Genomic DNA, 14,907 nt, shown 5'->3' on the forward strand with positions numbered 1-14,907 from the left:
CATGCCTGTAACGCCAGCACCTCGGGAGGCCGAGGTGGACAGACCACCTGAGGTCAGGAGTTCGAGACCAGCCTGGCCAACGTGGCAAAACCCAGTCTCTACTAAAACAACAAAAATTAGTCAGGTCTGGTGGTGCATGCCTGTAATCCCAGATACTTGTGAGGCTGAGGCAGGAGAATTGCTTGAACCCAGGAGGCAGAGGTTGCAGTGAGGTGAGATCATACCACTGCACTCCAGCCTAGGCAGCAAAATGAGACTCCTTCTTAAAAATAAATAAATAAATAAGCTGATTAAGACAGTGGTCCCCAACCTTTTTGGCACCAGGGACCAGTTTCATGGAAAACAGTTTTTCCATGGATGGGGGACTGAGGTGGAGGGATGGTTTTGGGATGATACAAGCACATTACATTTATTGTGTACTTTATTTCTATTATTATTACATTATAATATGTAATGAAGTAATTATACAACTCACCATCATGTAGAATCAGTGGCAACCCTGAGCTTGTTTTCCTGCAACTATGTGGTCCCATCTGGGGGGTGATGGGAGATGGTGACAGATCATCAGGCATTAGTTGGATTCTCATAAGGAGCACGCAGCCTAGATCCCTCACATGTGCAGTTCACAATAAGGTTCATGCTCCTATGAGAATCTAATGCTGCCACTGATCTGACAGGAGGTGGAGCTCAGGTGGTAATGTGAGCAATAGGGAGTGGCTGCAGATACAGATGAAGCTTCCCTGTTCACTCGCCACTCATCTTCTGTTGTACTGCCTGGTTCCTAACAGGCCATGGACCAGTACCAGCCTGTGGCTGCGGGGATTCGGGACCCCCGAAATAAGGGGAACCCCCAAAGTAGCCCTATTGAATAGTTAATCTAGAGAGCTGAGTCAGGGACTTCTTTGGAAAATGTTGGATCTCATTTCTTGGTATGTCTCGCAGCATTCTTTTGTGACTTTAACTTATCTTTCAAGATAAGGTTGACACACTTCCACATATATAAAATCACTCCCTTCCAGTCTTGGAATCTGCTTTGTGAGATGCAGCTCCTCTGGCAAGTGAAGAGGTAGAAAGATGAATCAGGAAAAGGAAGGATGTGAGTGGCTGTGGCCTTTCTGAGCCCTTTGTTACTTTCTCACCTTGGAGTTCCTGGATCATCCAAGACTGTTTCACCCTTCTGCACCTTTTGCAGAGGCCAGTATCCCTCCCAGGAACACCATTACACTCCATGCCTTCTTCCCATGGCGAACTCTAGTTTATCCTTCAAAACAGCGCAGGGGTTTTCTGACCTCTTCAAGGCTGGGTTAGTTGCCCTCTCTGTTTTCTCTTGCACTCACCAATTTCCCTACTCTTACCATACCTTATTGATCTTATTCCTGTGTCTCCTCCTACACTTGAACTTTCTCAAGGGCAGCTGGAATTAATCCATTCAAGTTTTTTTTTTTTTTTTTTGAGACGGAATCTCGCTCTGTCCCCCAGGCTAGAGTGCAGTGGTGCGATCTCGGCTCACTGCAAGCTCCGCCTCCCGGGTTCACGCCATTCTCCTGCCTCAGCCTCCTGAGTAGCTGGGACTACAGGCGCCCGCTACCACACCCGGCTAATTTTTTGTATTTTTAGTAGAGATGGGGTTTCACCATGGTCTCGATCTCCTGACCTTGTGATCCGCCCACCTCAGCCTCCCAAAGTGCTGGGATTACAGGCGTGAGCCACCGCACCCGGCCCCATTCAAGTTTTAATTCCAGCTCCACCATTTCCAATACGATTTGGCAAGCCACTAAAACTCAGTTATCTCATCTGTAACATGGGGATAACCATTCCTGCCTTATCAGTGTGGCTTAGTGAGTCAAATTTGTAAAATAGGCCGGGAGCAGTGGCTCATACCTGTAATCCCAGCACTTTGGGAGGCCAAGGCAGATGGTTCACTTGAGGTCAGGAGTTCAAGACCAGCCTGACCAACATGGTGAAACCCTGTCTCTACCAAAAATACAAAACTAGCCAGGCCTGGTGGTGCACACCTGTAATTCCAGCTACTTGGGAGGCTAAGGCAGGAGAATTGCTTGAACCCGGGAGGTGGAGGTTGCAGTGAGCTGAGATTGTGCCATTGCACTCCTGCCTGGGCAGCAAGAGCGAAAACTCCGTCTCAAAAAAAAAAAAAAAAAAAAAAAAAATTGTAAAATATTTGGCCAGGCGCAGTGGCTCTCACCCGTAATCCCAGCAATTTTGGAGGCCAAGGCTCGAGCCCAGGAGTTTGAGACCAGCCTGGGCAATACGGCAAGACTCTATCTCTATGAAATAAAATTTGTGAGATACCTCAAACCATGCCTGGGAGATAAATGCTCAAGAAACATAAGCTATAATAAAAATAAAAATAATTATTGTTACAATTACTATTATTCATCTCTTTAATCTCAACATCTAGCACTAAAGTTGGTATGAAGTAAGCAGTCAGTGTTAAATAGAACTGTGGTTAATGCATTAACTGTGGTGAACCTAGAACTGTGCTGTTCTATGTAGTAACCACCAGCTACATGTGTCTGTTGAACACTTGAAATGAAGTGGTTTTTTTGTTTTGTTTTGTTTTTTTGAGATGGAGTCTTGCTGTCTCCCAGGCTGGAGTGCAGTGGCGCCATCTCAGCTCACTGCAAGCTCCGCCTCCCGGGTTCACGCCATTCTCCTGCCTCAGCCTCCCGAGTAGCTGGGACTACGGGTGTCTACCAGCACGCCGGCTAATTTTTTGTATTTTTAGTAGAGACAGGGTTTCACTGTGTTAGCCAGGTTGGTCTCGATCTCCTGACCTTGTGATCCACCCGCCTCGGCCTCCCAAAGTGCTGGGATTACAGGCTTGAGCCACTGCACCCGGTCGTGAAATAAATTCTTAAAAATAATCTTTATCTGCTTGCTTTTACTTTTTAAAATGAGATGCCAGCTAGGAAGTTTAAAGTTACAAATGTGGTGGCCACATTATCTTTCTGTTGGACAGCACAGACCTGCTCATTCTTAACCTACTGTTACTATAGCAAATCTTCACACAACCTCATTTATGCTCAAATATGATGTAAGCTCTAGGAGTGTCAATAATTCATTTAGGACGATGATTCATTGAGAATCAAAAGTACATCCAATTGGTTTGTAAAGGATTTTCCATGCTGGGTTAATAAGCTCGTGTACAGAAGTATGTCGAAAAGGGACTGAAGTTTTACTGGGATTTTCTAGGTTCGCTGTGATCCTGAGATTCAAGAACTGCGTCAGTGGCAGAAGAAACTGCGCGAGGCCAAGTACATTCACCAGCGAGTCAAAATTTTCTGGGCCAAGCAAGAACAAAAAGGTAAGTTGCTGGATTCACAGTCCTTACTTCATTCAAGAAAAGCCTGATTCTTATTCCAGGCTCAAGAAGGAGGCCCTCTGAGGTTTTGTAAGGTCCTTGTCTGCATGGAACTCAACTTGTGCATGGGGGAAGTGGCTGCATATTATGATTCTGCTGTGCAATGACAGAGGTGATGTGATATAATTTACAGGGCCATTTCTCTCCCACAGGGACAAATTCAATGTCTCCCTGTGTCTGCAGGTTTCTATTTTTGAAGCTACAAGACATCAAGAATAACCCATTATTTTGGAAACGCAGTGTCTATCAGTATGATGGATAGTTATAGTTATTCTTCTAAGTTGTTGATTGTGTGTCTGAACTCAAATGGTATTTTATGCTTGTCTTCTCCCCTTTTGCGATGGCTAATTTTATGTGTCGACTTTACTGGGCTGTGAGATGCCCAGATTAAACGTTATTTCTGGGTCTGTCTGTCAAGGTGTTTCCAGAGAGATTAGCATTTGATTTGATTGACTGAATAAAGCAGATGGACCTCCCCACTGGGCTTCATCCGATCTGTTAAGGGCCTAAATAGAACAAAAAGGTAGAGGAAGGTTGCATGAACTCTGCCTGGCCATGTGAGCTGGGGCCTTGATCTCTCCTGCCCTTCCTGCTCCTGGCTTGCAGGCCTTCAAACCCAGGCTAGAATCTACACTATTGGTTCTCTGGACTTCCTGGGTCTCTGGCTTACAAATGGCAGATTGTGGGACTTCTCAGTCTCCATAATTTCATGAGCCAATATCTTCTTCTTTTTTTTTTTTTTTTTTTTTTGAGACAGAGTCTCACTCTGTTTGCCCAGGCTGGAGTGCAGTGGTGCGATCTCGGTTCACTGCAACCTCCGCCTTCTGGGTTCAAATGATTCTCCAGCCTCAGCCTTCTGAGTAGCTGGGATTACAGGCATGCTCCATCATGCCTGGGTAATTTTTGTATTTTTAGTAGAAACAGGGTTTCACCATGTTGGCCAGGCTAGGCTTGAACTCCTGACCTCAAGTGATCTGCCCACATCGGCCTCCCAAAGTGCTGAGATTACAGGCATGAGCCAGCACGCCTGGCTGATATGTTCTTTTTTTTTTTTTTTTTGAGATGGAATCTCGCTCTGTCGCTCAAGCTGGAGGAGTGCAGTGGCTCGATCTTGGCTCACTGCAACCTCTGCCTCCCGGAGTTAAGCAATTCGCCTGCCTCAGCCTCCTGAGTAGGTGGGATTACAGGCACATGCCACCATGCCTGGCTAATTTTTGTACTTTTAGTAGAGATGGAGTTTCACCATCCATATTGGCCAAGCTAGTCTCAAACTCCTGACCTCAGGTGATCTGCCCGCCTCAGCCTCCCAAAGTACTGGGATTACAGGTGTGAGCCACCGCGCCTGGCCTGATATGTTTTCAAGTGGAGAAAATTAAATTGCAGAACTATAAGATTTTATTCATATAAAAAATATATGCATGGTCTGTAATCCTAGGACTTTGGAAGCCTGAGGCAGGTGGATCACCTCAGGTCAGAAATTCAAGACCAGCCTGGCCAACATAGTGAAACCCTGTCTCTACTAAAAATACAAAAATTTTCCAGGCTTTGTGGTGGGCACCTATAATCCCAGCTACTTGAACCTAGAAGGCAGAGGTTGCAGTGAGCTGAGATCGTGCTACTGCACTCTAGCCTAGGCAACGCAGCCAGACTCCGTCTCAAAAAAAAATAAATAAATAAATAAATAAATAAATGTATATATATATGCACGGAACCACAGAGATGCTAAACAGTCTGGAAAAAAATTATTGGTAGTTACCTTTGAGAATTTGGACCAGAGGGGTGGAACCACACTGTTGGAATCTTTTAGATAAGCACATAGTACTTTATGATTATGATTATGAGAAACTACAAAAAATAGTCATACATCCCTCAGCAGGCCATAGGCCATCATGCCTTGGGTCCTCTAACCTCCCCATCCTACCCTGTCCCCGTCCTCCTTCAGTGGACTGCAGCCCCTCTAGTCTCTTTTCTGTTCTTGCAATTTGCCAATGCCTTCTTCACCTTGGGACTCTGTACTTTCTATTCCTTTTCTTTTTTTTTTTTTTTTTCTGAGACAGGATCTCACTCTGTCACCCAGGCTGGAGTGCAGTGGCATAATCTTGGCTCACTGTAACCTCCACCTCTGGGGTTCAAGCGATTCTCATGCCTCAGCTTCCCAAGTAGGTGGGATTAAAGGCATTTGCCACCATGCCCAGCTAATTTTCATATTTTTTGCAGAGACGGGGTTTCACCATGTTGGCCAGGCTGGTCCTGAACTCCTGACCTCAAGTGATCTTCCTTCCTTGGCCTCCCAAAGTGCTGGGATTATGGGCATCAGCCCCTGTGCCTATTGCTCAGCCAGGATGGAGAACCTAAGGAGATGCGAGAGGCCCAGTTGTTTTGTGCTTTCTTTAAATGTGGAGTCCTTTGGGCCTGTGCTCTCAGCTCTGGCCAAGTCCTGCTGATGCTTGACTGTACAGCTGCTATTAGGTTGGTGCAAAAATAATTGCGGTTTTTGCCATTAAAAATAATGACATTAAATGCAATTACTTTTGCACCAACCTAAATTTATTTACTGGACAATTGTCTTCCCCACTAGCATGTAACCTACATGAAATAATAGGACACATTGACATCATGGTACCTCCTGATGTGATGTGTCTGCCTGGTTTATCTCCTAGTACAGTGCCTGGTACAAAGAGAGTGGCAGATAAATATCAAGTGAACGAATGAATGAATGAATGAATGAATGAATGAATGAATGAAGCTGTGAGTTTTAAACGAGTCAATAAACAGAAAGTTCCTGGTGCAGAGTAGGAGCACATCAAATTGTCAGTCTAAGCTGCCCTTATAAAGAAGCAGCTTGAGCTATTACTGTTTGGCTGGCTCAGCACAGGCCTCTGTTCCATGCACAACTGCAGTTTCATTTGGCTTCAAAACTGGAAGGCAATCAGGGCTATAATCAGTTTAAAGGTCGAGGAAAGTGCAGCATTCCTGTTTCTTTCTGTTGGTCTGTATTCTTTGGAGTTGATTTGCAGTTGGTTGATTGACTGATTGGGCTCGCTCTGTAGACCTGGAGTTCATGCCGTTATCCAGTCCGCAGCAGAGGGGCTGGAGAGGCTGGTGGAAGCAATTCCACTTCCACCATCTGCTGCTGGCTTCCCGTGCCACCTTCCAAGGGCTCCGGAAGGAGTGAGCTGTGCTTTCCAAACAAGAAACACCTCTTCGGTAAATACCCCAGTGTGAACCCCATGGATAGGTTCCTATTTACGCTGAGACCGTGCAATGGCCTTTGGGCAAACAAGCCAATTCTAAAGTCTGTCCCCAGGTCTGTGATCAGTTAAGAAGGAAGTCAGGACAGCAGAAAGGACAGGTAAAGGACCCGGCTTTGGAGTTGGCCAGACCTGCCCTTGGAATCCTGACTACCACTTCTATCCATGTAACCCTGATCTAGTGAACTTCATGAAGCCTCAGTTTTCCCTTGTGCAAAATGGTAATGAGATAATAATAATAGTGTCTATCTCATACAGATGTTATTACAAGATTACAAGAGATGATGATCTTTAGAACAAGTCCTGGCATATGGTTCCCATAAATGTGAGTTATTGTCATGATAGTATTATTAAAATATTTGTGTTGATTTATTCCAATAGACTCCAAGCTCCATGGGCTTTCATGTAGGGACCGTGTTTGTCTTACTCATCATGAGCCTGGCACAGAGCAGGTGGTCTGTACATATTTAGGGGATGAAGCTCTGGGCTTCATTTTACATATGAAGAAATTGAGTTCCAGCAAGATTGAGTGACTTGCCCAAGGTCGCACAGCAGAGGAGAGCCTGGGGCTGGGCCCAGGACTTCCCTGTCTCTGTCCAGTGTTCTAACACATCCTGGAGGATAGATGCAGAGCATTAAGACATTCTTTTAGGTTCTGCCCTCAGACCCAACTTCTTTGGAATCTTCTGGAACATGACATACGACCTGTTCAATTTCCTATCTGGGCTTCAGGGTGCTTGCTGTTTATGTTTTCATGGACTGAAGCCTCCAGCTAGGGGCTGAATTATGAGAAGCAGAGTACAACCTGCTGCACATCAAGCGAAGCAGAACTTCTTGTTCCCTTTAACTGTTGCCGAGTTGAATCATTTCATTAAGCTCCTGCGCTAGAGTTACTTCCTATTTTAAACCTTATGAATCTGGATAGTGTGGGGGGTTACAAAATAAATCTCCCCAGCCAAGGTGACCCCTCAATTACAATGACCTCAAAGGCTTCCAGTGAAGCAGTTTGAAAGCGGATGTTAAGAGCATGCTAGTTCTCCTTTAGACTTGCAATAAAAATAGTGGGGTGATTGCAAATGAAAATGGTTTTTCAACTTCATTTAAAAAAAAAAAAAAGCTCATCTATGTACAAATCCAGGAGACAGGCGTATCTTTTTAAGGTGTTGCCATTTTATCCACATTGTGCTCTGGCATTTACAATACAAATAGATTTTACCAAGTTCATAGCTTAGAGCAACTTGGGCAGACAGGAGGTCTGAGGGAGAGTCACATCAGCTGTCAGGGTGGTGGAATCATGGTCATATATAGCCCGTCTCACGTTACAGTGAGTCAGAGGTTGCCTGTCCCAAACAGTATTTTCTTCTAGGACGGAAGTGGTGTGAAGTTATCTTCAAGTCTCTATCCATCAGGACAGATGCAGGAATTATTTTAAAATGTGTATGGTAAGAATTTCAGCCAATGTAGTTTAAAATAAGATGCCCAAGTCATTTTTGAGATGTAGTAAAAAAAAAATCATGTCTCGATTAATAGCATATTTTTAGCCTCACATAGTATTTGTTTTCAAATGTGCTTTGTAATTGAATATCCATATTTCATTTGGACATCTAGTATGAGCAGGGAGAAAGAAACCATAGAAATTATTCCCATAACATCAGATTAAATTACATGTGTGTGTGTGTATGTATATGCACACTCATATATATACATCATATATAATCAGATAAATTTATCATATATGTGTTTGTGTGTGTATTCTTTACATATGCAGAAATAATCTCTAAATAACTATCACTTCTTAATGTTTTGAAGAAAAGGCAGAGACTTGGAGGGAGAGATTGGTTGATCTGTGAAAGGAAATGAATTGTCTACTTTTTGTTTGCTTAACTGTTTACTTCCTACTTCATTCCAAGAGTGGTTTTTAGTAGTTACAGAAATACACACAATATGATATTTTTAGGTAAATGTGGTAATTAAGGAATAATTAAGGTTAGGGGAAAAAATAAAGCCACTCAGTGCTGTAAGTAAAATACTTAATTTCAAGGCCTATGCTGACAAATAAAAATTATATATATTCAAGGTGTGCAGCATGATGATTTGTACACTGTATTAGTCCGTTTTCACACTGCTATAAAGAATACCTGAGACTGGGTTATTTATAAAGAAAAGAAGTTTAATGGACTCATAGTTCTGCACGGCTAGGGAGGTCTCAGGAAACTTACAATCGTGGCGGAAGGCAAAAGGGAAGCAAGACACGTCTTATATGGCAGCAGGAGAGAGAGAGAGTGAGGGGGGAGCTGTCAAACATAAACCGTCAGATCTCATGAGAACTCACTCATGATCATAAGAACAGTATGGTGGAAATCTCCCCCATGATCCAGTCACCCCCCGCCAGATCCCTGCCTCCAAATGTGGGGATTACAATTCAAGATGAATTTGGGTGGGGACACAGAGCCAAACCGTATCATACACACTGTGTAATTATTACTACAATCAAATTAATGAACACATCCATCACCCATAGTTACAATTTGTGTGTGTGTATGTGTGTGGTGAGGACACTTAAAATCTGCTCTCTCATCAATTTTTAAATAAACAATTCAGTATTATTAACTGTGGTTACCATACTTTTTATTAGATCCCCAGAACTTATTCATCTTATAACTGAAAGTTTGTACCCTTTGACCAACGTAGAAGTTTCCTAGGAAAACGTACCAAAGTAAAGATGGAAATAGAATCTATTACATAAATTCACAGTGTCCATAAGAAAAAAGACAAACCATTTGTTCAAGAAATACTCAGAACTTCCCTAATACATTATACAATATGCATCATGGCCTCAAAAATGTTCCTATAATAAATAGAAATATGGCTCTGAGCTTCCTGGAAGCCACAACAATAAAGGAACTAGGATCATTAATGGTTTATTGTGTCCTCAAGATTAAGTAAGTTTCTTGGAAGTACACATTCCTGGAGCTGAGATTTGATTTTTCTTTCATAAAGAGGACACTGTATAACATACGGAACACCATTTTATTCCCGAATATAGTAAGTTTCTTAGAACAATATTTCCTTCTAGAGGGAAAACATGAAAGCCGGGAGTAGAGGGTGGAGATGGGAGAAAGTTCTTTTCCCTAATTTTAATTTAGATTACAATGACAAATCCTAGTGATTAGGATTTCCCTGTGGTTTAAAGGCTATTCTTAAGATGAACACCTCATCTTAGCCACCCCACCTGCTTGTGACCTCAGGCTATGCTGAAGACTGGGGTCATGGCTGTAATCCCAGCACTTTGGAAGGCCAAGGCAGGAAAATTGCCTGAGCCTAGGAGTTCGAGACCAGTCTGGGCAACACAATGAGACCCCGTCTCTACAAAAAATAAAATTAGCCAGGCGTGGTAGCGCACTCCTGTAGTCCCAGCTACTCAGGAAGCTGAGGTGGGAGGATTGCTTGAGCCTAGGAACACGAGGCTGCAGTGAGCTGTGACTGCACCACTGCACTCCAGCCTGGGCAATGAGCAAGACCTCATCTCAAAATAAATAAATAAATAAGATATGCTGGAACTTAGTTCTTTCCTTCCTAGCCCATGTAATTGGATGCACTGCCAAGAGCAGAGAAGGATGGCTGCAACTAGGGAGTAGCTATGAGCGATGGAGCTTATACCACATGCCAGACACTACACTAAGCACCTTATGTTTCCATGGAGTCCTCACACCTGATATCTCAGAGAGGTGAGATTATCTCCATCGTACGATGAGGAAACCGGGGCTGGGAGGATACACAGCTTGCACAAGTCCACGCAGCCAGTCAGGCCAGAGACCAGGGATTTGAACCCGAATCTACCTGATACCAAAGAGGCTAGGGCCACCCCAGGCCATGCTGTTCTGTAACCCAAGGGCCCAATAGGCCGCAGTGGTCCACTGCAAAGCTTCCAGCATGGTAACTAAGGACCCACAGGCTGGACAGCAGGCAGTGTCTGGTCATGCCTCCCAGCCTGCCCCTGACACTGGAGTGCCCACAGACCACAAGTACAGGGAAGGCTTGGTGGTAGAGGAGGCTGAGAGCACCATTCAAAGGCTGCAGGATATACATGAGTGTTTTGGGAAGATATTTTCACTAAAGCAAGAAACCAGGGTTAAGTGAATCAGCATAAGGATATTCTTTTCTCCCTCCTTCCAAATCCTCTGTCCATCTACATTTGAGGAGCAGAGAAGGGTTTGGCCACCAGAGAGGGAACCTGGGTACAGGGAACACTCTAGCCTGTGGCTCAGGAAGTGGGTTCTAGCATTAGTTGAGAACCTTTGTGACTAACAGTCTGTCATCTAACAAAAAAGGTCAAGTTTTAGTGATGTATTTTCCAAAGACAATCACTGTTGAGTATATCAGCCCATAGTTTTCCCATTCATCTATCAACATACAAATATAGGCCAGGTGCAGTGGCTCACACCTATAGCCCCGGCACTTTGGGAGGCTGAGGCAGGAGGATCACTTGAGGCCAGGAGTTCGAGATCAGCCTGGCCAACATGGTGAAACCCCGTCTCTATTAAAAATACAAAAAAATTAGGCAGGCGTGGTGGCACATGCCTGTAGTCCCAGCTACTCGGAAGGCTGAGGCATGAGAATTGTGTGAACCAGGAGGTGGAGGTTGAAGTGAGCTGTGATCGCACTACTGCACTCTAGCCTGGGTGACAGAGCAAGACTGTCTCAAAAAAATAAAAAAACATAAATATATATATTTATAAACATGGAACCATATTACATATGCTGTATCGTAACTTGCTTGTTTTTTCTTCACTTGACAATATATCATTGCCATCTGTTTCGTGCCAGCACACACAGATCTATTCTGTTATTTTTAGTGGCTCCATAAAAATGATAGAGCTGTACCATACTTTTATAAAACCAATTCCTATGAATGGATAGTTGGCTTGTATTATGAACCATGCTCCATAAACATTGGTGTAGCTATATTCTAGCTTACTTGTAGAAGTATTTCTTTTTCTTTTCTTTTTTTTTTTTTTTTTTGAGACAGAGTCTTGCTCTGTCGCCCAGACTGGAGTGCAGTGGCACAGTCTCGGGTCACTGCAACATCCGCCTCCTGGATTCAAGCAATTCTCCTGCCTCAGCCTCTTAAGTAGCTGGGATTACAGGCGAGTGCCACCACACCTGGTTAATTTTTGTATTTTTAGTAGAGACAGGGTTTTGCCACGTTGGCCAGGCTAGTCTCGAACTCCTGACCTCAAGTGATCCACCTACCTCAGCCTCTCAAAGTGCTGGAATTACAGGCGTGAGCCACTGCACCAAGACTTGTAGAAGTATCTCTACAGGATAAATTCCTAGAAGTGGAATTGCTGGGTCAAAGGACACACACGTATTAAATTTAGACAGTGATCACCATATTGTCATCCAAAAATGTTATATTAATTTATACTTAATGCTGCCAACCCACTGTGGGACTTTTGATGGGTGATGTCATCTTTGTGCTACATTTTCTCTACTTGTAAAATGAGAATTCTTATGCCTCAGTAATAATTCTAAATGAGGTCATTGTTTTGATAGGACCATGACTCCTTCAGAAGACATATATCTGTAAATCTAAGGTGTCATTTTCATTTTTTTCTTTCATAGTTCCTCAAAACTTAGTTCCTTCTCCATTTTAACCTGCAAAATAAATAATTTGATTAAGAGACATCTAGTGACTTCATGCCTTGGCACTGCCTTCATCAATTCCATTTTTAGGACTCACCAGTGTCTGGGGATATTTGGATGACATCAACTTTTACACATATCTTTTCATTTAAAATTTGCAAAAGTCTGCACAGCTATGACATGGCACAAGCGTCCTACTGTAATGCCTGAAGATCCCTACTGTTATGAGATTTAAACATAAAAGATGATTTCCTTTCTTAATGATTTGCCCTAAAAGTTCAAGATCCTATATTAAAGTTTATGCAAATGACCACTTCCAACTTCATGAGCTTCATCTCTGATGTGATCTTGGCTCACTGCAACCTCTGCCTCCTGAGTTCAAGTGATTCTCCTGCCTCAGCCTCCCAAGTAGCTGGGACTACAGGAGCGAGCCACCAAACCTGGCTAAATTTTATATTTTTAGTAGAGACGGGGTTTCACCATGTTGGCCAGGATGGTCTCGATCTCTTGACCTTGTGATCTGCCCACCCCAGCCTCCCAAAGTGCTGGGATTACAGGCGTGAGCCACCGCACCTGGCCGATGCAGAATGCTTTTGAAGGATATAGATAAATCTACAAACCCTAGACGGCTCATGACCAGAATGGGTTAAGTTTCCCATTTCTCACTGTGCAACCTCGAGCAGGCTGCTTAACCTCTGTGTGACTCAGTTTAACCTCTCTGTGACTCAGTTTGTCTGGCAATATAATGGCAATACTAATGCTAGTAACCAAACCATAGAGTTTTTGTGAGGATTAAATGAACTGGAATAGTGCCTGACCCATAATAAGTGATCAATAAATGATCATTATTAATTAAGCAAAGCATTCAACATATGGTTTATATATATTGTTAAGAATATTGGCAGCCAGGTGCAGTGGCTCTTGCCTGTAATACTAACACTTTGGGAGGCCAACATGGGAGGATCACTTGAGAGCCCAGGAGTTCCAGACCAGCCAGGGCAACATAGGGAGACTCTATTATGAAAACTAGCTGGGTGTGGTGGTGTGTGTATGTGGTCCCAGCTACTTGGGAGGCTGAGGCAAGAGGATCTCTTGGTTCTGGGAGGTTGAGGCTTCACTGCTGTACTCCAGCCTGGGCAACAGAGTAAGACCCTGTCTCAAAAAAACATAAAATAAAAATACTGGCTTTGGAGGGTCTGACGGAACCGAGCTCCTGCCTTTTACCATCAGTGTGGTTCCTGGACAAGTTGTTAATCCTCACCAGGCTGTTTTCTCCTCTGTTATGTGAGGACAATTAGGATCTGCCACAGAGGGCTACCGTGAGGATTAAATAAAACAGCCGTGTATGGAATTAAACAGATCTCTGGCACAAAGTGAATGGTCAGTAACTGGTGGCTGGTTTTAGTAATACTTTTTAAAGCTGTCAGCAAAAATAAAGTTTTTATTCCAGTTTTTATTCCATATTTTTGTACAGCAGTGGTTCTCAATGCTGGCTGTAGATTAGAATCTCCTGGGGGAAATTTATAAGCTGTGTCAGGCTAGAGGCCAGAGAAAGTGATTACATGGGTTTATTCTTAGTAGAGAATGTGTTGTAACCACATCAGCAAAGCCCTAATACTATGGATTAGCTACAAGATCCCAGTAATAGCTTTGGATTCAAAATCTTCCTTAGCGAGGCTCTTCTCACTAATGCAGTTTCATTTGGTCTGAAATTCAGGGGATCTGAGTTCCTGTTCGACTCTGCAATTTACCAGCTACATGGACCTTGCTTTCTGCTTTGAAAAATTGAATCGTTGAATCAGGAAATCTCTATAACAGTAAAACAGAATATCCCATAGGTGTTTGTTGTAGAATCTCCTGCCTCCCAGGCAAGAGGCCTGCTGTCTGGGAGAATCTAAACCTTGAAAACCTGTTGCTGCTGTTTTGGTGGCTGTTGCCAGGTTTGGGAGTTTGGTCTCAGCAATGAAGGCAAGAACAATAGATGGTGAACGTTCTGCTCACTACTGGGCTTTTGTTGGGGAAAGCGAGGTGGGATCACTGGGGGAGGCAGAAAGTAAATCTGGAAGTTTAGAGTGTGAGGCAGAGAAGAGGGAGGCATGAATTTGGTATTTGGCAATTTGGGAAAGTTTGGAGGAAAAGACTAGGGAGGTTTAAAGGAGATTTTTGTGAAGTTTGATCACGTTTGAGAAGGTAGGAAGCATAGACGACTCCTGTCACTACATTTGGGCCTGTCACATCCAGAATGACTCTTTCTAAATGCAAGTTGGAGCTAACTGGGAGGGCAATGCGAAATTCTGTCTGCCTTGTCAAGCTGTGGCCCGGCCTACAGGACAGCATTGCCTACCTGTGGCTGTCAAACGTTGGATGTCTGCAAAGATCCGCAATCCTCATAGCAGCTCTGATTTATTGAGTGCCAACTACATGCCAGGCACTTTGCATATATTATTTCTAATCTTCACAGCAAACAGAATGAGTAGAAATTATTATTGCCTGACCGGGAGCAGTGGCTCATGCTTGTAATCCCAGCACTTTGGGAGGCCAAGGTAGGCAGATCACTTGAGGTTAGGAGTTCGAGACCAGCCTGGCCAACGTGGTGAAACCCTGTCTCTACTAAAAATACAAAAATTA

The 14,907-nt window shown here is 43.6% G+C and overlaps 1 protein-coding gene across 3 annotated transcripts in view; it reads left to right on the forward strand.

Annotated features, from left to right (window-relative positions):
• Positions 1-14,907, forward strand: part of IQCK (IQ motif containing K) — a 138,004-nt gene that overhangs the window by 104,581 nt on the left and 18,516 nt on the right. For all 3 annotated transcript variants that reach the window (XM_007987030.3, XM_073015212.1, XM_073015214.1), the window contains one exon: positions 3,214-3,325. In XM_007987030.3, coding sequence (XP_007985221.2) covers positions 3,214-3,325 — 112 coding nt within the window. The remainder of the gene's footprint in view (positions 1-3,213; positions 3,326-14,907) is intronic.

This window comes from Chlorocebus sabaeus, chromosome 5 (assembly GCF_047675955.1).
Source record: "Chlorocebus sabaeus isolate Y175 chromosome 5, mChlSab1.0.hap1, whole genome shotgun sequence".
In the NCBI taxonomy this organism is placed as follows: domain Eukaryota; kingdom Metazoa; phylum Chordata; class Mammalia; order Primates; family Cercopithecidae; genus Chlorocebus; species Chlorocebus sabaeus.